Below are 20,964 nucleotides of genomic sequence, written 5' to 3'. Positions count from 1 at the left end.
ATCTCATAATTGAATTCCTCGCATACCGAAACAATCATGGTAGTCCCAACCTACAAAAAACTCACTACCCTTGCAAAGTAATATGACAATGGACAATGCCAACTCCTGAAAAACATTAAGGCTGTGTTTGAAAGTAGGAAAATGACTTCTGGAAAATGTTTTCTGGAAAATGAGTCATTTTCCAGAAAATAGGTTCATTTCCCGTGTTTGGTTGTAGTTTGGAAAATTGTGTTTGTGTGTTTGGTTCATTTTCTGGAAATTGGGTAGAATTGTATAATTATATATTTTTATTATTTTATTTAAAATATTAAAATATTTATATTAATATTAAAACTAATATTTTAATTTAAAAAAAAAAACCAACCCCTGGTTTCCGGCGGAACCAGAGCACATGCTCTGTTCCTAGCGAGAAACCAGAGCTCTGGTTTCTCGCCGGAAACCAGAGCATCCTTGGTTTCCGCCGGAAACGTCGGACTGCGAAGGCGAATGGAACAGCGAAAAATGACTTCCACCCAATTTTGGCGGAAGTCATTTTCCGCCAAAATGAGCTAGTTTTCCCCAGTCAACGGAAATTATTTTCCGTTGACTGGGTTTTCCAGTGGTTGTCAAACAGCCCAAGCCCGGAAAATGATTTCCGAAAATCATTTTCCGGGCTTCCAAACACACCCTAAGATTATAAAAATGAGTATTGAAGGCTATTGCTCTTATACCATGTTAAGATTTAGTAGTTGAATGGAAAAAGAGTTTTCATTGAAAGAACTCAACATCGAAGAACGATACAATGATGACTATAAATAGCAGCCTATACAAACTACCTGGAACTATTATTAAGCAAAACAAGTACTGGGGTATGAGGCTTTGTCAAAAAAAAATAAAATATGCCAAATGATTAGAACAAGAAATCTGTAAGACTTTTAAAACCCTTTCTGAATATACTTACGAACAAAATGACAATCTACCTCTATATGTTTTGTTCGTTCGTGAAATACAAGATCCGTTGTAATAGCAAGAGTTTACTGATTATCAATGACAAGAATTGTTACGGCAGACGGAGTAACACCAAGTTCAACAAGTAAGAAAAACATCCACTGAACTTCACAACTTGTAGTTGCTAATGCTCTATATTCGATCTGCTTCAGACTATGACCGAGAAACGATTGCCTATTTTTTAGTCTTCCATGAAACTAATGAACCTCCAAGAAAGATACAAAACCAGTAACAGACTTTCTTGTTTTTAGAATATACAAAATCAGTAACAGACTTCTTGTTTTTGGACAAATAGCACAATCAGAATCTGAAAAATCACTTACTTGGAATTGAGAAGCAGCTAATAAGAGAATGCCTTGACCTGGAGATTGTTTAATATACCTCAATATGCGATGAACAACCGACAACCCGCAGATGTAGTTGTGTAGGCGCATCAACAAATTGAGAAAGTTACGTTGATGAACAGAAAATTAAAAACAAAGTTGGGGCGCGTATTTGTTAAATACAATGATTAACCAATAATACGCCTAAAGGATGTAACATCATCAAGAGGAGTACTATCCAAATAAAGCATGTTTGTCGAAACAACCATCGGACTTTGCACCAGTTTACTGCCCAAAAAAGCAATTTCTTCAAGTAACTTCAAGGCATACTTTTGTTGACAAAGATTAATCCCATATTGACTCCGAGCAATTTTAAAGGCCCGAAATCTTTCATACGAAACACCGAGTCCAAACGAACTTTTAAGGCATCAATACTACCACTTGCAACCACTATATATATCATCTACATATACAAAAAGAGCAATAAATGTTTCTCCATACGTACGGACCATACCCTTAAACAAAAAAAGAATGATCCAAAGATGCCTGCAAAAAACATTGGACAACCAACTCGTCGATTAATCGTGCATCCCATTGCCTACTGGCTTGTTTCAATCCATACAGGGACTTGAACAATGTGCAAACTTGTCCCGGCTTCTCACAGTATGAAAGGATGATGATAACCATGCAACATTATTTACAATATGATCGGTGGCCCCGTATCAATGACTCAAGTAGGTGATCGGCAAGAAAACTTATCGTCTTGGGTTGTAGGCTTAAATGTTGTAAAGAAATTAGCATTTGCCCTTTTGCTAGTCCCTGCAGAATTTTCATTTCCACCAGCAATTTGAGTGTCATCATGCAATGGTGTGGGAGAAATAATAATATAGGCTAATATCGTATGTATGTGTCTGTCTGGGAACACTATTCATCGTGGCTTCAGCTAGTATTCAGACTCGAAAAAACACTCTGAGACGTTGGAGTGCACTGTCTACTGCTTTTGCTCTTGAGCTTCTGCCTCCTTTGGAGAAATGCATTTCTACAGTTGATGGCTATCTTGAACCTGATGAGGTATTCCTTTCAACCTGACTGTTATTGCTTGTGTAGCCAATAACTTTGCCAGTCATGTATTGGTAAATTTGATATAAAACGACTTTCCCGGGTCACACTGATAAATTTTTGCATATCTAAAATCCTTTTAAAACTAATGTTGACTAGAAATGAAAAAGTTTTTATTTAAGCCTTTGCACTTTGGTCGCTGAAAAAGTTTTTTATTTAAGACCATTGATGCTACCTTCATATTCATATGAAGATCAGAAGAGGCAAATAGATATAACTGTTTTGCTCTCCAATTTCACATAATGTTTCATAGAAAATTCAATGAAAGACTTCTAATAGTAATTCTATAGAAGTTTTTTTTTTTTTTTAGTATTATTGTTAACTCTGTTACAATGTAGTATATGTTCAGACTGCCACTAGACTACAAGGTCTTGGCGTAATTCTATAGAAGTTGAAGATGTCTTATACTAAGAGAGTAACTTAGAGGATCCTTTAGTAGAATTTACTCAAAAGTTAACTAAGGGTATATTGATTTAATTCAAAATGGGCCAGAATAAATGGTAAATGACTAAAATGAGAAGAATTGTGTATGGAGAGACAAAAATATGAAGATTTAAAAACCTGTATTATTTTGAGAAAAACAAAACCCATCTCTCAAGTGAGTTTTTTAAAAAATGTAAAAAAAAAAAAAAAATTCTTTTTGAAAAATACCAGAAACGCAAGTGATACTTGCGTCTAAAGGTCGTCTACGTAGAGTGATGAAACACATATGGCAAATGCGTTTCTCATATTGAGAAACGCAATTACCACATGCATTTCTCATACACCGGTGATAGTCACGAATCAATAATGTCATCTCTACGTACTAGAAGCCTATTTTGGTTTTTAAATGGGGTCAATCCTTCCATTTTATGTTTCAAAAGAATTTTTATTTTTTATTTTTTTACATTAAAAAAAAAACTCATTTAGGAGATGCATTTTTTACACTACATACATATCTCCTAAATAAGTTTTTCTCAAAATAGTGCGGAATGCAGATTTTAAAATCTTTCTATTTTTATCCCTGCCTACACAATTCTTCCCATTTCAGTCATTTGCCCAATAAATAGGGAGTAAATTTTAACTACGAGTGTGATTTTGCACTGTGTTCTCTGAACGGTAGTGATTAGTTTGTCATGTATATTTAGGGCTCCGATAGAATCATAGTGCGGAGCCCACTAATCGATATCACTTATACAGAATATACAGACAGAGGAGAGTCTTTACACATCAAACCCCAGACCAGAATCATCAATCATCAAAGTAAATCTATAGTCTATATATAGAAATATAAAGAGAGAGAGAATAGAAGTATAACAGTGATGGTGTTTTCTATGGCATTAAACTCTTGTCAGGTGTATATTCCGGGAAGGCGGCCGGTTTTAAAGCGAGGAGGAATTAGGTGCTCTTCGGCATCGGTATCGGCGTCGTCCACCAATTTTGATCTTAAGACGTACTGGGCCACTCTGATTAAGGAGATCAACCAGAAGCTGGATGAGGCAATTCCGGTTCAGTACCCGAACCAGATTTACGAAGCTATGCGCTACTCTGTTCTGGCCAAGGGTGCCAAGAGGGCCCCACCCATCATGTGCGTCTCCGCTTGTGAGCTCTTCGGCGGCAACCGTCTCGCTGCCTTTCCCACTGCCTGCGCTCTCGAAATGGTATGCTTCTTCTTTTCAACCTCTTTCTCCTTTTAATAACGCAATCTATTAAGATTTAATTCGCCGTACATGAATACCTAATACAATTTATGTTATGTTATTGCTAATTGTTTAGAAGGAATAGAAATGTATGATAATTCATAGTTCAATCTTATTAATTAATTTACTGCACTGAAAATGAACCTTAGCCCTTAAGAGGAGGGGGAGGCATCACTGTGATGCATCTCATTACTACAAGTCACATATCAAAATATATACTTCGTCTCCCAATAGGTTGAATCCCAAACCCCAAGGGTTCACACCACTAGAACAGGATGTACAGCAGGGTAACTCGGTTCAGCGCACAAGAAATTTGTCCACTTTGGTCAAAAGTATATACTCGCCCAAGAGGACAATAGTGTTTTCTCAGAGATATAGATATACCTACTGTTATAATCTTGCTTGTTGTGCAAACTGTTGGATGCTTGTAATGTGCACTGTGACTTGTTATCCTCATAATATGTTACCTGCTTATATGTCCTTTTTTGATGACTTATGGATTGTAACTTTCTGAACTTATGCTCACTAAAAACCTTGTCAATCACTCACCCCTCAGTCCTTTGCTCCCTGTTGTAAATTGGAATGTTGTTAAAAATGAATATTCTAAGCATATATATATATATATATATACCATCTCAGATAACGTCTTGTGCGTGATAGCCTCCTACAGGAATTGCAATGCTGTCTTTATTGGTTACTGAAGTATATACAAAATTTGTTCTGTATATTACCTTGCAGTGTAGGAAGATTGAAACAACTGAAAATGTTGAGCTTTTCAAGAAAATAAAGCTTGTGTATTTTGTAGTTCATATATTCTTCTTTGAAGCTGATGTCTTCCATGACTAGGTTCATGCTGCTTCATTGATTCATGATGACTTACCATGCATGGATGATGACCCATTCCGTCGAGGAAAACCTACGAACCACACGAAATTTGGTGTGGACATGGCAATTTTGGCTGGGGATGCCTTATTTCCACTTGGTTTCCAGCATATTGTGTCCCACACACCAACTGATCTTGTTCCTGAGAATCAACTTCTCCAAGTGATCACTGAGATTGCCCGAGCCGTGGGGTCTACTGGCATGGCTGCTGGACAATTTGTCGACCTTGAGGGTGGACCAAACGCTGTTGGGTTTGTTCAAGAAAAGAAATTTGGCGAAATGGGGGAATGCTCTGCGGTGTGTGGAGGTCTCCTGGCGGGCGCTTCAGATGAGGAGATCGAAATGCTGAGAAGGTATGGGCGTGCAGTAGGCGTGTTGTATCAAGTTGTGGATGACATACGGGAAGCTAAGACGGAGAGCGTGGAGAAAAATAAAAAGAAAGGTAAAAGCTATGTGAGTGTTTATGGTGTAGAGAAGGCTATGGAAGTTGCAGAGGAGCTGAGGGGACAAGCTAAGAAAGAGTTGGATGCTCTTGAGAAGTATGGTGATAAGGTCATCCCACTACACAGCTTTGTAGATTATGCTGCCTATAGAGGTTTTAATGTTGATGTTGAGTAAGTTTATGATAAAGTTGTGGCTACACTATCTCTATCTCGAACCTGTTGTTGTTTTATCATTTATCTTTCTCTATATATACATGTTGGGTTCTCCATGAATGAATGCTTATTATGCTGCATGAATTGGGTTAATATTTGATTTATCTTTTTAAGTAAATGTCCAAAAACAAATTGGTGTGATGAGAATGTTTACATGCCATCCCCAACATTTATCAACATCATATGCATAATGTTGTCTAGAAATAGGAATATGCATTTGATCAAAAGTTGAAAAAAAAAAAAACTGAAAACTGCATTCTTCTTAAATTATTAAACAAAGTTTTAAATTTAGAAAAACATGATTGGTGAGCTATTAAGATCAAGTTTCTTGCAATTTTGCCCATTTACATAGCCAATCAATCACAATTTCTTTATTGCAAATAGTATTTGAAAGCAATGACAATTTCTTTAATGCAGATGTGCTATTAAGACCAAGTTTCTTGCGATTTTGCACATTTACATAGCCAATCAATCACAATTTCTTTAATGCAACTTGTTGACAACTTTAAATTTAAATAGTATTAATTTGACTCTTGAGACTGTTTTGTACTTTAATATTTTTAATACAGAGTAATAAATTTAAATAATAATAATATTATAATATTACTGGATATATTTTAAATTGAGTTGAAATTATAAAAGAGATGTAGTGATAATATGTTATTACGTAATATAAAAGTATGACTCACTTTTAAAATTGAGAAAGAATTAATAAAGATAGCATATAGGGATGTTATATTTTATTTTATTTTTGTACTTGAAAAAGAATTTAATAAAATATTTATTTAGTATTTCGGTATTGGTATGTGTTGAGGTATTTTTTGGTATTGCACACTAAAAGAAATGTTTAATGAAAGGATAAAAAATGTTAATTTTGAAAAATTGAGAGTTATATTTGATGAGATTGGAAATTGAGTACCAGATATTAAAAAAAAAAAAAAACAACAATAAGAAAGTAAAATTAGTTTAAAGAAAAAAAGAAAAAAGAAGAAGAGAGAAGTTGCAGTTGAGTCGTGATGAGACGAAGTGGGTTGACATAATTATTTATTTGGGAATTTGGTTCCATTCCGGTAGAAGCGGAGACCAGAATTCGAATTAGGAGTTAGGAGGGAAAGAGAGTTGGGAGTTTGGTGTATGGGCGGGCTATGGCGAACCTGTCGAGCCTTCTACACAAACTTCGAGAGCGCATAGCAAGGCAACCCAACCACCAAAACGACGACGATTTGAAGGCCCTTTTCCGCGACGTTCTTCCCAATCTCCTCCGCACCTATGTCGTCCCCTCCGCAGGTCTCTTCTCTTCTCTTTTCCACCACCACACCACACCACTCTCCTTTTCTATTTTACTTATCTTTCTATTCTACCACTTGCTGTAGACAAACACAGAGAGGTGGTTGCCATACTTAAACTCTCCGCACATGTCGCCAACAACTTTCCGGGAGTGTTTTATCACGGCAAGCCTTCCGCCGTGTTGCCGGTCATTGCTCGCATATTGCCCTTCTTTGCTGAATCCGCATTTAAGTGAGTCACTCAATGTATCCATTCCATTCCATTCCATTCCTTCCCCCAATTTTATGTATTTTAGTTTTAAAGGATGTATATCAGTTTCTTCGACTGTTTACTTTGGACAAAATGTGTCTTCTATGCTTCCTTGTTCATCTACTTAAGTAAATGCTTCACACAGCAGCTTTTGGGATTGGTATTGGGCCTATTGGCGTTATCCCTTACCATCTCCTCTACTTTTATGTATAGTAATAATAAAATTAACTACTTTTATGTTATTTCTGCAACAACTTAAAGCTATTATCACTTATCTAGGGCTCAACATGGGGTGATTTTTGAAACGGTTGTATCCCTGTTGTCACTGCTTCGTACGGGGGATCGAGATGCTTACAGGCTATTCTTTATGGATGCAATGTTGTTGGTTGAAGGTACATTTCTACACTGCTAAAATTGGAATCATGATCAGCACTTGTGGAATATTATTACCAATCATGGTTCCTTGTAGAATTCATTTCCAGCGCCTGTGGAAAATGAACACTAATAAAGTGCCACTTTTTAACCTAACCTCTTCTGTCTTCTTATAGATCTTGTGGATGTGGCTTTGGTCTGTGAAAGGCAATGCTATAAAGGATCAAGAAAAGTATCTTTGAAGTGTTTCACCGAATCTTTTTCTGGAGCTTGGGATGAACCATCCGCTCTCTGTGATCTTCCCCAGTGCTGTAAAGCAGATGATAGCTATGGCATTTTGATTAATCTGACTGGGAATGAAAGATGTCAACTTTTTGCTTCTTTTGCTATCAAGGTGCTTTCTAAATGTTTAACTGAAGGAACTCTATATGTTGAAGGACTCTTGAATACCTCTTGTGTCCTGGCCATCTGCAAGCTTTTGTGCTATGGAGATGCTGATCTGCACATGGTTGGTATTTTAACTGCATATTACACATAAAATATTGCTTCCTTGTATCATACACCTTTCTCTTATACAGTGTTTGGATTGGGTGGAAAATTGTATTTTCTCTTGTTTGGATAAAGGGGAAGGTAAACAAGAGGAAAAAGTGGTGAAAATAAACTCACATCCTATCAAATGCTTTCCTCCCCAAAATGAGGAGAAAATTGGTTATTACTTTCTCAATACACTTGACTTAGCTCCTTTCTTCTTCTAAATACATTCACTACCTCCACTTCTCACTCTCTTCTCTCCCTTTCCTCTCATTCAAATACAGGTTTTCTTTTCCCTCCCATTTTCTTTCCCCTCAATCTCCACCTATCCAAACACAGCATGGGTGCTGGTTACCTGACTATTGAAATCTTGTGCAAGGTATGCTTTGACTTTGTGCACCTTGTTGGAGCCATGAGTTATGAAATTGTTCCTGCTGAAAGGTTAATACAACTGATAACAATTATATTACATGAAGGCAAGGGGGAACTTCCAGTCTTCAGGTAATAAAAATAGTAGATTTCTTTATTTTCTTTCACTATTTTCATTTTCATTGCATTTGTAGACAATGAGGTCTATGTTGAAGCTTGACGGAAAACAAGATTTTAGTCAACATTTCAATAATGTTGCCTGCAGTTGACTCAGCTCAGCAGGAATCTTTATTAGTTCAAAGAGTTGGTGATACTGATGATTTTATCACATTGAAGAAATGTACATATTCCTCTGTTCTCATCTGTTTGATTATTTTCTCTTACAACCTTAAACTTCCAATTTGTTGCAGAAACACTATGTATGATTCATCCATGGGTGGATGCCTTCACTTATTACACTCCCGTTGCCCAGTTGATGTTGTCAGGTCAACAGCTACAGATTTAGTGAATGTCTTTCCCCAGTCATTGCTTAGAACAAGAAGTCAAGAGCTCAAGGTTGATTTCATTTTCTTGTTTACTACTTCTATTTATTGGCTTTCTTGAATGTGACTTATTTTTCCTTATAACCTAATTAATTTCTGAAATAAGAGTATGTTGTATATTTCTCTTATTGATTCACTACACACTGATTACATATATATACATCTAAGGATGGAGACAAATGGGGACACTTTTCCTGAAAAAAATACACTAACTACACCCCTGGAAACACTCCAGGAAACACTCCAGATTTTGCTCCATAATATTTCACATAATTCATTGTTTAATTTCTGATGACCTCATATATCTTTTTTTTTTCCCCCATCCAGGGTGCTCTCTGCTGTGCTTACTCTCGTGTTGTTAAATATTGCCCCCCTCATATATGGAGACCCGAATTTCTTATTAAATTGCTCTACTCATCCAGTCCAATTGTCCCATTAATAGAGTGTTTTGAGGTTGCTTTATCCAGTCTCCAATCTAATATTTCTGGAGGGGAAATGGTGAATGATGGTGGTGTGTGTTTATCAACCTCAAACTCTAGTGTGTCTGAGAACCCAAGAGTTGGAGAGAAAAGGCCTCAGGACAGCATGGAGACCTCTAAGGCAAAACTTCAAAAGTTTGAAGGTGAATTTGTGGGTTCTGGCATGAAATGTGAGGATTTAAACAAGCTTATATATGAATCTCCTTTTATGCGAGACAAAGAATATGCTAACTACATGCATAGCTCCTTGAAGATGTTTGTTCAACTTTTGAAACCTCTTAGCGACAGAGACAACTCATTGGGACCAGAAGTTGCACTGACAGCTCTTAGTACACTCTGCATTGTTTTCTGTAAATACCCATGTAACAATCTCTTGCTTCAGATATTTCAGCATATGTGTGAATGGGTACCTTGGATTGATGAACAGGTCTGATGCTGTTGTTTACTTAAGTAACTGAGTTGTGTGTGTGTGTAAACCTTTTTCCTATACTTAATTAACTATCAATTGCTATCTGCAGGTTCAGCAAGGACTTCCACTACTCTTTGATTTATCAATTTTTCTAGATGCTGTTAACAACCTTTTGCTCTTAAAAGGTATCATGATTTAATTGGATTTCACTTGTTAATGTTTGGTGTGTAAGGAGCACAGTTTGATAACTATACTCTTTTTGCTTCGTAATGTTCCATAATATTCTCTTCCTTTACTTCCCCAAAAGCTTGCATGATACTTGAAGATGGTGCTGGTGAAGAACCAGTTACTGATCAGTGTATTTGTATGATTGGAGATCTCATTATTGTGACATGACAGACAATGTATTTGATTCAAGACATGATATCTCAATAATTTAAGAGAATTACAATTTAAATACCACCATAAATAATGAATTTGATCTGACAGGTATAACAAAAACTGCATTATACCATAGAACAAGTATACTAATTTGTGTATTTATTTCTTGTGTAACTTAGGCTCCATTTCTGTGGAGGAGGAGTTTCTCAATAGTATAAGTGGTCTTCCAAATATGATGCGACCATTGCTAAGGCTGCCGTGGTCAAATTCTATATCAATTAATTCCCAGCCACCATGGAAGGCAAAATGCCTCTCACTGCAGGTTCTTTCAAAGATTGGACCCTGGTTGCAAAATGGAAATGATCTTGATATTTTAGATCTGGGTCTTCTTGATGAAATGGAGGAGGTTAGAAGAGAAGCTGTTTATTCCATGCCAATAATAGTCATGTGGTGTGGTTATGGTTTGCTAACACATATGTTCAAGAGACTGGAGTAAGTAAAAATAATTAATTTTTGATTGGTTTATCAAACATAATTTATTCTTGAGTTTGATGCAAAGATTGGAATTATACCCTAATTATAAGATGGTATGCTTTTGAACTAGTTAGAATGGTGTTTAATTTCAATTATGAAAGCTACTTTTTCAATCAGTTTATAGTAGATATCAATGGGAATTTCTGTTTTCTTGTACTTAAAGTTAATAAAGCTCCCTCAGGCTCAATCTTTTTCTGAAGATCTTTTGTCAAGTGAGCTAGTTAGCCCATAAAAAAAAGATTAATAGTTTGTCATTGCATTAGAGCAGGATTCTAGAGAAAGAGATGGATGGGCGAACTAAGAAGATCATCCCCCATGCACTTGGTTATTTAGCATGCCTTTATGGATCTTACTGTACTGGTGCTGTTCTTTGTGAAGGTAAATGCAAATTATACTTTCAGAAGGATGTCGGAAAACAAGATTTGACAGTGGATGGTCTTTTGAGAGTTTGGTGTTCAAAATGTGACACAGATGTACCTGGTAATGAATTGAATTCAAAAATTTTACACCTGCCTAATGTTCAAGATATAGGATTTGCTGAAGACTATGGTTATAATCATTTGCAATCCCTCTTCTTCAAATTGCTTTATGACGAATCATCAGAAGATATTCAAGTTTCTTGTGTAGATGTAATTCAGCGAATTCTTCTCCATGTAACAGAAAGTATTCTTCTCACAACAAGATGTGAATGGTTGAAATGTATTGATTACCTACTCCTTCATAGGATAAAGGCGGTGAGAGAAGCATTCTGTGCAAAGGTTGGTTTCTTCCTTGAGGAACCTATTCTGAATTGTTTATTCTTGGATGGGGAACCAAACAAAACCAAAGAACAAAAGTTCATGGAGAAATTAAAAGATGCTCTTTCAGCAACTGATGATCCCTTGGTGCATGAAACTCTTCTAGAAGCTGCAGTGAATGTTATGAACACAGTTGATGTACACAGCCAGTTCTTTTTCTTCTCTCTTATTCTATTAATTGACCAGCTTGATAACCCTCACTTGCAAGTGAGGATAATAGCATCAAGGTTGATAAGAGGCTCTTGCTACTTTCATACTGAAGATGGATATGAACTCCTTCCCAAAGTTCTTTGTATCAGAAATGAATTGTATGATTATCTTTCTTCAAGGCTTGCTAGCTCTCCAAAAATTGTGGAAGAGTTTGCACTGGCAGTGCTTGACATTGAAACTGAAAAACTTGTGAAAAAGATGGTCCCTGTTGTTCTTCCAAAGCTCATTGTCACACAAAAGGGTGGTGATGAAGTAATTACAATCTTGCATGAGTTGGCCAAGTGTTTAAACACGGATATGGTGCAATTGATTGTTAATTGGCTGCCTAAAGTACTTGCTTATGCTCTTCATCGAGCTGAAAGACAGGATTTACTATCTGTTCTGCAGTTCTACCATGAGAAGACAGGTTCTGACAACCAAGAGATTTTTTCTGCTGCATTGCCTGCTCTCTTGGATGAACTTGTGTGTTTTACAGATGAAGATGTCAAAGAGATAAACAAAAGGTACAATTATTCCCTTCCTTCTCCATCCAAAAACTCTCTTTCCCTGCATCAATATAAAAGAAGCTTAGTGGAAGGTGCAACTGCTCTGTGCTGGTTCTTATTTGAGTTTCTTTATCATGGCTTCCAAAACATGAGTTTCTCCTAGGAATTTTTCCTTAGAGATTAATATCAACTATATGCATGAATGACAATTTTATGATTTCATTGACTCAGGTTGATGAGGGTGCCTCAGATGATAAAAGAAGTTGCAAGAATTCTGACTGGAAATGAAGATCTTCCTGGATTTTTGAGGAATCATTTTGTTGGTCTCCTTAATAGCATTGATCGGAAAATGCTTCATACAAAGGACATATCACTTCAAAGACAAGCTGTTAAACGGATTGAGATGCTTATTGATCTGATGGGTTCCCATCTTAGCACTTATGTTCCAAAACTTATGGTTCTTCTCATGCATGCTATAGATAAGGAACCACTCCAGGGTGATGGTCTTTCTGTTTTCCATTATTTTATCAAGCAACTAGCTCTGGTATCACCATCTAGTACCAAACATGTGATTTCCCAAGTGTTTGCTGCTCTTGTTCCCTTCTTAGAGAGGGAGAAAGAAAAATCCTCTTCACACTCGCCGAAAATTGTGGAGATTTTGGAAGAACTTGTGACCCAAAATAGAGCAATCCTAAAGGAACATATCCGTGAGTTCCCTCCATTGCCTAATATTCCTGTTCTTTCTAAAGTGAATAGTATAATACAAGAAGCACGTGGGCCAATGAGCTTGAAGGATCAATTGCTAGACATTGTTGATGGGCTCAACCATGAAAATTTGAATGTTAGGTATATGGTAGCATCAGAATTGAGCAAGTTGCTGAACCTTAGAAGGGAGGATGTCATGGCTTTAATTACTAAGGAAGGGGATCCAAGTATGGATGTTATGAGCAGTTTGATTACATCCTTACTTAGAGGGTGTGCAGAAGAATCAAGAACTATGGTTGGGCAGCGGCTGAAGTTGATTTGTGCCGATTGTCTTGGAGCACTTGGAGCTGTGGATCCTGCCAAAATCAAGGGATTTTCAAACACACGTTTCAAAATTGCATGTTCAGATGATGATCTTATTTTTGAATTGATCCACAAACATCTAGCCAGGGCTTTCAGAGCAGCACCTGACACTATTATTCAAGATTCAGCAGCTTTGGCTATACAGGAACTTCTAAAGATTGCAGGTTGTGAGGCATCTCTTGATGAAAATGTTTCAGGTTCTTTATCAAAGAGAATAAGTAAACAACCTTTGAAGTCACTTGCATCTACACCGAAAAGCTCTGGAAATTGCAATGATTTGCATGAAAGGGGTCAGAGATTGTGGAACCGATTCTCTGATTATGTTAAAGAAATCATAGCTCCTTGCTTGACCTCAAGATTTCAACTTCCAAATTCGTCAGATTCAGCATCTTCTGGTCCCATTTACCGCCCTTCAATGTCATTCAGAAGATGGATATTTTTTTGGATAAAAAAATTGACTGTGCATGCAATAGGTTCTCGGGCTAGTATTTTCAAAGCCTGTCGTGGTATAGTCCGTCATGACGTGCAAATAGCAATGTATCTTCTGCCATATTTAGTCTTGCATGCTGTGTGTCATGGAACTGAAGAGGCACGCCATGGCATAGCTGAAGAAATTCTATTTGTTCTTCGTGCAGCTGCATCAGAGAGTAACAATGCTACTGTCCACGGGATTAGTTCTGGGCATAATGAAGTCTGTATTCAAGCTGTTTTTACTCTTCTTGATAATCTGGGCCAATGGGTGTATGACGTAGAACAAGATCTTGCTCTTTCACTGTCTGTTCAAACATCCAATTCTAGGCAACAAGCTTTAAAATTGAAGGAGCAGAATGATTCAGAACAGATGCTTATGCAATGTAAACATGTTTCTGAGCTTTTGGCAGCAATTCCTAAAGTTACTCTTGCTAGGGCATCTTTTAGGTGTCATGCTTATGCCAGGTCTTTGTTATACTTTGAATCTTATGTACGGGAGAAGTCAGGATCTTTCAACCCATCCTCTGAAAAGAGTGGCATCTTTGAGGATGAAGACATTTCATTCCTAATGGAGATATATAGTGGCTTGGATGAACCAGATGGCTTGTCTGGTTTTGCTTCTCTACGCAAGGCAAAGAGCTTGCAAGATCATTTTTTGATAAATAAAAAAGCTGGAAACTGGGCAGAAGTTCTAACTTCATGTGAGCAAGCTCTGCAAATGGAACCCACATCTGTCCAGAGGCATTCAGATGTTCTTAACTGCCTGCTAAACATGTACCATTTGCAGGGCATGGTTACTTACGTAACTGGATTAATGTCGAGGATTCCTGAATATAGGAAAATGTGGTGCATGCAAGGTATTCAGGCTGCATGGAGACTTGGCAGATGGGACTTGATGGATGAGTATCTCAATGGGGCTGATAAAGAAGGTTTAATTTGCAGCAATGCTGAGAGTAATGCTTCATTTGACATGGATGTTGCAATGATTCTTCAAGCAATGATGAAGAAAGATCAATTCTCTGTTGATGAGAAAATTGCATTGTCCAAGCAATCTTTGATTGGTCCTTTGGCTGCTGCTGGCATGGATTCTTATGCACGGGCTTACCCATTTGTTGTAAAGCTTCACATGCTACGGGAGTTGGAGGAATTCAACTTTCTTCTTGGAGGTGAATCTTTTTTGGAAAAATCATTACATCTTGATGAACTACAGTTCCCAAAACTAACGGGAAACTGGGAAAACCGACTCAAACTCACTCAACCATCTCTCTGGGCAAGGGAGCCACTTTTGGCTTTCCGGAGGCTTGTTTTTTGTGCTAGTGGTGTCAGGGATTCAGTTGGGAATTGTTGGATACAATATGCAAAGCTTTGTCGCTCCGCTGGTCATTATGAGACTGCAAATAGGGCAATCTTAGAAGCCAGGGTTGTCTTAGAAGCCACAATGGCACCTAATGTCAATGTGGAAAAGGCTAAGCTTCTCTGGAGCACTAGGCGAGCTGATGGCGCCATTGCAGAGCTCCAACAATCACTTCTGAGTATGCCTGTGGAGGTTGTTGGTTCTTCAGCAATATCATCTATCACAAGCCTTTCATTGGTTCCACTGAACCCTCCACCTCTACTTTCTAATACCCAGTTTTTAAATGAGACTAGAGATGTTGCCAAAACCCTCCTATTATATTCAAGGTGGATACATTATACTGGTCAAAAGAAGAAAGAAGATATGATAAATCTATACTCTAGAGTGAAGGAACTGCAGCCCAAGTGGGAAAATGGATACTTTTATATGGCTAAATATTGCGATGAACTGCTTGTTGATGCAAGGAAGAGGCAGGAAGATAAAACGGAACCGCTTTCCAGGGTGGTGCCATCAAATTTCAATCCAGTTTCTTCTACCAGCTTGAATGCTGAGAAACCATGGTGGTCTGATCTTCCCGATGTACTATTATTTTATGCTAAGGGCCTTCATAGGGGCCACAAGAATCTTTTTCAAGCGCTTCCAAGATTATTAACTCTTTGGTTTGACTTTGGGAGCGTTTGCCATCCAAGTAATGTAGCTTCTACCAGAGACATGAAAACCATCCATGGGAAGGTGGTTGCTTACAATAAGTTTTTCTTTTTTAATTACCTACTGAAAACCATCCAAGTAATGTCTTTTCTTTTGTGCTTATATAGCATCTATAATATGTGCAGGTCATGAACATTATGCGGGGCTGCTTAAAGGATTTGCCAACCTATCAATGGTTAACTGTTTTGCCACAACTCGTTTCTAGAATTTGCCATCAGAATGAAGACACTGTTAGGCTGGTGAAACACATAATTACTTCTGTTCTACAGCAATATCCACAACAAGCTCTTTGGATTATGGCAGCTGTTACAAAATCACAAGTTTCTTCAAGGAAGAAAGCTGCTGCAGAGATTATTCAAGCTGCCAGAAACAGATCTACTGACAAAGATGTGAACTCTTTGTTTACACAATTTGCTACTCTGATTGACCATCTAATCAAGTTGTGTAATCATAATGGTCAACCAAGGGCAAGAACAATAAATATCTCAACTGAATTTAGTGCTTTGAAGAGGATGATGCCAGTGGATATCATTATGCCAACCCAACAATCACTTACTGTTAACCTGCCCTCATATTATATAAATCAAACTGATTCTGTTGCAGCTGATACATTCTCTTTTACTGATCTTCCTACTATATCTGGAATTAGTGATGAGGCTGATATTCTTTCTTCACTTCAGCGTCCAAAGAAAGTAAGTCTTTCTGTTTACTACTTATTTTACTCATTGGTTTGGTGTAGGGTCTTCTAGATGTTTTAGGTGTATACTACAAGTATGCTATACTGCAAGTTTATACTGACTTTCTTGCTGAAATGATTGACTTTCATTTTACGCATGCCAGTTGCCTAGTCTAATTTTCTTTGTCCTTTCTTTCCCTCCCATTCCATCTCTATTCATCAGAGTTAAGGATACTGTGAATTATATATTGAATGGAGCCCAATAACATGCATCATAAATTCCTCTTGTAACAAAAGTATCTGATATAAAAAGCTATTCGATCTATCTTTGCATGAATTGATGGTTCTGCAGAGCACATATCTTGATTGGGATCATCCTAGATGGTTGCTCTTTGGTTTTGCAGGTCATTCTTTTGGGCAGTGATGGAAGTGAACGTCCATTCCTTTGCAAACCGAAGGATGACTTGAGAAAAGATGCACGCATGATGGAATTCAATGCAATGGTCAATCGACTATTGTCTAAATGCCCTGAGAGTCGGAGGAGGAAGCTTTACATTCGCACATTTGCAGTGATTCCATTAACAGAGGACTGTGGTATGGTTGAATGGGTGCCACATACTCGTGGTCTTCGACAAATTCTCCAAGACATTTATATAAGCTGTGGCAAGTTTGATAGACAGAAAACTAATCCTCATATTAAGCGCATTTATGACCAATGTCAAGGAAAAATGCCAGCAGAGGAAATGCTGGAGAACCGAATCCTTCCAATGTTCCCTCCTGTTTTCCATAAATGGTTTCTAAACACATTTTCTGAACCAGCTGCTTGGTTTAGGGCTCGAGTTGCCTATGCACATACTACTGCTGTTTGGTCAATGGTTGGGCACATTGTGGGCCTTGGAGATCGTCATGGTGAAAACATACTTTTCGATTCTACCACAGGGGACTGTGTTCATGTGGATTTCAGTTGCTTATTTGATAAAGGATTGCTATTGGAGAAACCTGAGCTTGTTCCATTCAGGCTTACACAGGTCAGGGCCAAATACTCAAAATACAATAGGGTTTCCTCCCCTCCACCCCCTTTTTAAAATTTTTTTGAGAGGTTATTAGCATTTGCCAAGTCAGTGCCATTCATTCAATCTGAACTCAATTGATTGGATATTTTTTAACTCCTGCTGTGGGAATTGGGGGGAAGGGGTGCTCTATGTTAAGAAAAAATCAGAATATTGACTTATTGAAGTGTGATATGCAGAACATGGTTGATGGTTTGGGAATAACAGGATATGAGGGTATCTTCCTGAAAGTTAGCGAGATCACACTTTCAGTATTGAGGAATCACCGGGAGACACTAATGAGTGTCCTAGAGACTTTCGTCCATGATCCTCTTGTGGAATGGACTAAATCTCACAAATCCAGTGGGGTGGAGGTTCAAAACCCTCATGCACAGGTTGGAGTTTTTGTCATTTCACTTCGTATTTTGTATATATAGATATGAGGTTGTCAAGTGTAAAAGTTATACTCTTCATATGAAATTTCAGTCAAGTATTGATCTTTCGTTATATCAGTTATTGCCTAGCTATGAAGGCTTAGGTACTTACAGTGGTTAATATGCAACTTTGGCTTCACATAAAATTGAATACATAGTTAATGATGATTGAATATGTAAGTGTTAATGGAAATACTTTTGACAATCGTCTTTCCTCAAAATGCAGAGGGCAATCAGCCACATTGAAGCACGCTTACAAGGAGTAGTAGTTGGTGTTGGAGCTGCACCTTCTTTGCCTCTAGCAGTAGAAGGACAAGCTCGGCGCTTGATTGCTGAAGCAGTGTCGCACAAAAATCTTGGCAAAATGTACATATGGTGGATGCCTTGGTTTTGAGGTTACTAGTATTCAGATTTCTCAATGATTGACATCCATCAGGCCTTATTCTTGGTCTCCTTTCCAAATTTTATGCCACTTACAGAAAGCCCCATCTGTGAGTATGCACAGAGGCATACAACTGAGTACTTAGGTATAACCTGCAGTAGAGGTGTTTAAGATGGTAATTTCCATCCTCTTGCTTCCTCTCTCCTGTGCAAAGTCGGTGATTTAGGGCAGGGGTGTTTTTACATGGTGCTTACCAGCAGATTCAACAGAATAGCCCACCCACCATTGAGCTTGAGTTCTGATCAACTTGTCTAGTTAGCAATTGCCCTCGCTGCTCACTTGTTGGTAACCGGCAACCTGGAGAAATTGGACAAGCTGGTATAGTTGATTTGTCAGCTTCTCTTTCAGCTTTAATTTAAAAAAAAAATAAATTCAGTGATGATTTTTCAACTAAAGTTCTCTGATTTGATGTAAATTGGCAGCAAGAATTGGTGGTTGAAGACGGGATTGGATTAAGTGCACGCGTGGAGCAGTCTTCAATTTTGTTTAACCATGTCAGCCATAGATCCAGAAAATACCCCAATAGAAAGAAATCTAGGATGTACACAGACAGTTGATGTTATATGTTTCAACTGCCAATGGTGTTATTGTGAGCAAAATGATGAAAATCCAATTCTAGAGGCTGGCTGGTTGGCTGGCTTCATATGATAATGATATAGCATCAACCACTCTTTGAGAACATTCCCTTTGGCAACAAAGCATCCAATATTTTTGTCATCATTCCTAAGCGGACACTTCATCTGCACTATCATTTTCTTCACCAAATCTTTCACCGGAGATTTCCCTCTAACAGCACTGTGCTTTCCTGACCCACATACTACCCTAATCTCATTTGGAAGCTCGTAATCATTTCCTGCTTGAAATTTTGATTGAAGCTCGTCGAACCACTGTAACATAATCAAATATGCCGAGCATAAATGCATTCCATGCAGATCCAACTTCAATTCCGACGCCTTCCACTCCATCACCTCCTTCAAAACTGATGTTGATGATGCATCAACCAGGTGGAGAACTAGTGAACGTTCGTCCCCACTCAGATCCTCGGCTAACCCTTCAAGTGAAAGAGGCATATTCTTCATGTTGCCATGCAGCAATAGGTTTAATTTAGGGCATGAATTCAATACTGAATTGTAAGTCCTAATTGAAATCACAACGCCTAAAGCTTTCATCTTTTGAAGCCAACAGCACATTTCTGCCAACTCTCTGTGAGCTCCAAGGGAGGAAAGAACCATATTTGAAATAATGGTGTCTGGCGGGAATCCTTCTCCCTCCACTTGATCCACAATCCTCTTCATCTCTCCAAAGAGCCCAATTTTTCCGTATGCATAAACCAGACAACGAAACTCGAACTTGGATGGCTTCAGCCCTAGACCTCTCATTTCCTCCATCATCTCCTCAGCTTCAAAAGGTAATCCAACCTCACACATGGCTTTGATCATGGATTCATATCCACGTCGCTTCAAGTAATCCGAGGAGGAAGAGCCTGAAAGAAGCAACTGCTTCAATTGGGCGTAACTCTCGAAAACTCCTTCCCGTAACTTGTGTTTGGATTGCGAATCGATTAGGTGACAGTAGAAGCTACACAAATCGCGCTTCCGGGGGCTTAATTTGGAGACCGTTTCCGCAACTAGGGTTCCAGCTTCATCAAATCGTTGCTGCTTGTGCAACAGAGCGATGAGGTCCGCTACTAGCTTAGGATTCCAATCGAACCACGAGGCCTCAGTTATCACCAAGTACAACTGCAATCAACACACATTCACGAATAAATAACAGATGAATGCACGTGTACAGAGCGGGAGGGAGAGAGAGAGAGAGATACGTACAGGGAGGGCAAACGATGAGAGGCGAGGATGGGTAGCGGTGGTGGTGGGGGAGAGGAGATGGGAAAGAGTGGTAATAGCAACATTTTTGGAAGAGGATGAGACGAACTTCCGAAGCAAGCTATGGAGGTTGTGGTTGGGCGAGGTAACAACGAGGGAGCGGAGAAAACGGTCGCCTTGCTTGCTCAACGCACAACAAATCTGCAACTTCAACTGCGACGGCGGCGGCGGCCTTGCAATTCCGACGCCAATTACCATCATTGTACTATGAGAAATGGAATGGGTTGTAACGCCGTACTAGATGATCCAACAATCCAACATCCCCTTCGTCTAATTGTAAATAGGAGATAGATAGGGAGGTGGATGACGATGAAACAACTTCAAATTACCAGCAAGTTATTATTAGAAGAATAATACAGTAATATTATTCCAAATTATAACATTAGTCTCACTTAAAAGTGGAGGTTTGATTTAACCAAGTTTTTCTCTTATTTTAATGTCATGCTCATGGTCATCTGGCTCGTGGTCATGGATTCATGGTACTATAACAGTTTTAAGCGCCATTTTGAATATTTTACCATAGTTTTGAACCTAGTTTCATCATTATTTCTCTTTTTCCCTTAGATTAAAAGTTTTAATTTTTATTTCAAA

At 38.2% G+C, this 20,964-nt stretch overlaps 3 protein-coding genes across 7 annotated transcripts; 2 read left to right on the top strand and 1 right to left on the bottom strand.

Annotated features, from left to right (window-relative positions):
- Positions 1 to 3,623: 3,623 nt before the first annotated feature.
- LOC116027985 (heterodimeric geranylgeranyl pyrophosphate synthase small subunit, chloroplastic-like) lies at positions 3,624 to 5,726 on the top strand. The gene is made up of 2 exons (XM_031269787.1): positions 3,624 to 4,069; positions 4,955 to 5,726. Exons 1-2 carry the CDS (start codon positions 3,731 to 3,733, stop codon positions 5,606 to 5,608), a joined length of 993 nt encoding a protein of 330 aa, XP_031125647.1. The 5' UTR covers positions 3,624 to 3,730; the 3' UTR covers positions 5,609 to 5,726.
- A 932-nt stretch (positions 5,727 to 6,658) lies between these two features.
- Positions 6,659 to 19,172, top strand: LOC116027167 (serine/threonine-protein kinase ATR). 5 transcript variants are annotated; one of them, XR_004099917.1, is made up of 17 exons: positions 6,659 to 6,933; positions 7,020 to 7,164; positions 7,462 to 7,574; positions 7,731 to 8,062; positions 8,465 to 8,586; positions 8,865 to 9,009; positions 9,324 to 9,902; positions 9,994 to 10,069; positions 10,445 to 10,757; positions 11,068 to 11,177; positions 11,271 to 12,309; positions 12,523 to 15,916; positions 16,018 to 16,584; positions 16,973 to 17,596; positions 17,818 to 18,012; positions 18,278 to 18,811; positions 18,916 to 19,172. XR_004099917.1 is itself a non-coding variant. In XM_031268614.1 (15 exons), the coding sequence occupies exons 1-15, from the start codon at positions 6,792 to 6,794 to the stop codon at positions 18,443 to 18,445; spliced, it is 8,157 nt and encodes a 2,718-aa protein (XP_031124474.1). In that variant the 5' UTR covers positions 6,659 to 6,791; the 3' UTR covers positions 18,446 to 19,172. The 5 variants fall into 5 exon arrangements, 2 of the variants coding, with proteins under 2 accessions (XP_031124474.1, XP_031124475.1); XR_004099916.1 differs by having other exon boundaries at positions 11,068 to 12,309; XM_031268614.1 differs by having other exon boundaries at positions 11,068 to 12,309; positions 18,278 to 19,172.
- On the bottom strand, positions 18,098 to 20,944 carry LOC116027170 (pentatricopeptide repeat-containing protein At2g17033). The gene is made up of 2 exons (XM_031268623.1): positions 20,317 to 20,944; positions 18,098 to 20,232 (listed from the first exon to the last, which is right to left on the bottom strand). The coding sequence occupies exons 1-2, from the start codon at positions 20,572 to 20,574 to the stop codon at positions 19,078 to 19,080; spliced, it is 1,413 nt and encodes a 470-aa protein (XP_031124483.1). The 5' UTR covers positions 20,575 to 20,944; the 3' UTR covers positions 18,098 to 19,077.
- Between the last annotated feature and the right edge of the window lie 20 nt (positions 20,945 to 20,964).

The sequence above is a fragment of the Ipomoea triloba genome, chromosome 8 (genome assembly GCF_003576645.1).
Source record: "Ipomoea triloba cultivar NCNSP0323 chromosome 8, ASM357664v1".
NCBI classification, from domain to species: domain Eukaryota; kingdom Viridiplantae; phylum Streptophyta; class Magnoliopsida; order Solanales; family Convolvulaceae; genus Ipomoea; species Ipomoea triloba.
This window is presented reverse-complemented; position numbering and strand designations above follow the sequence as displayed.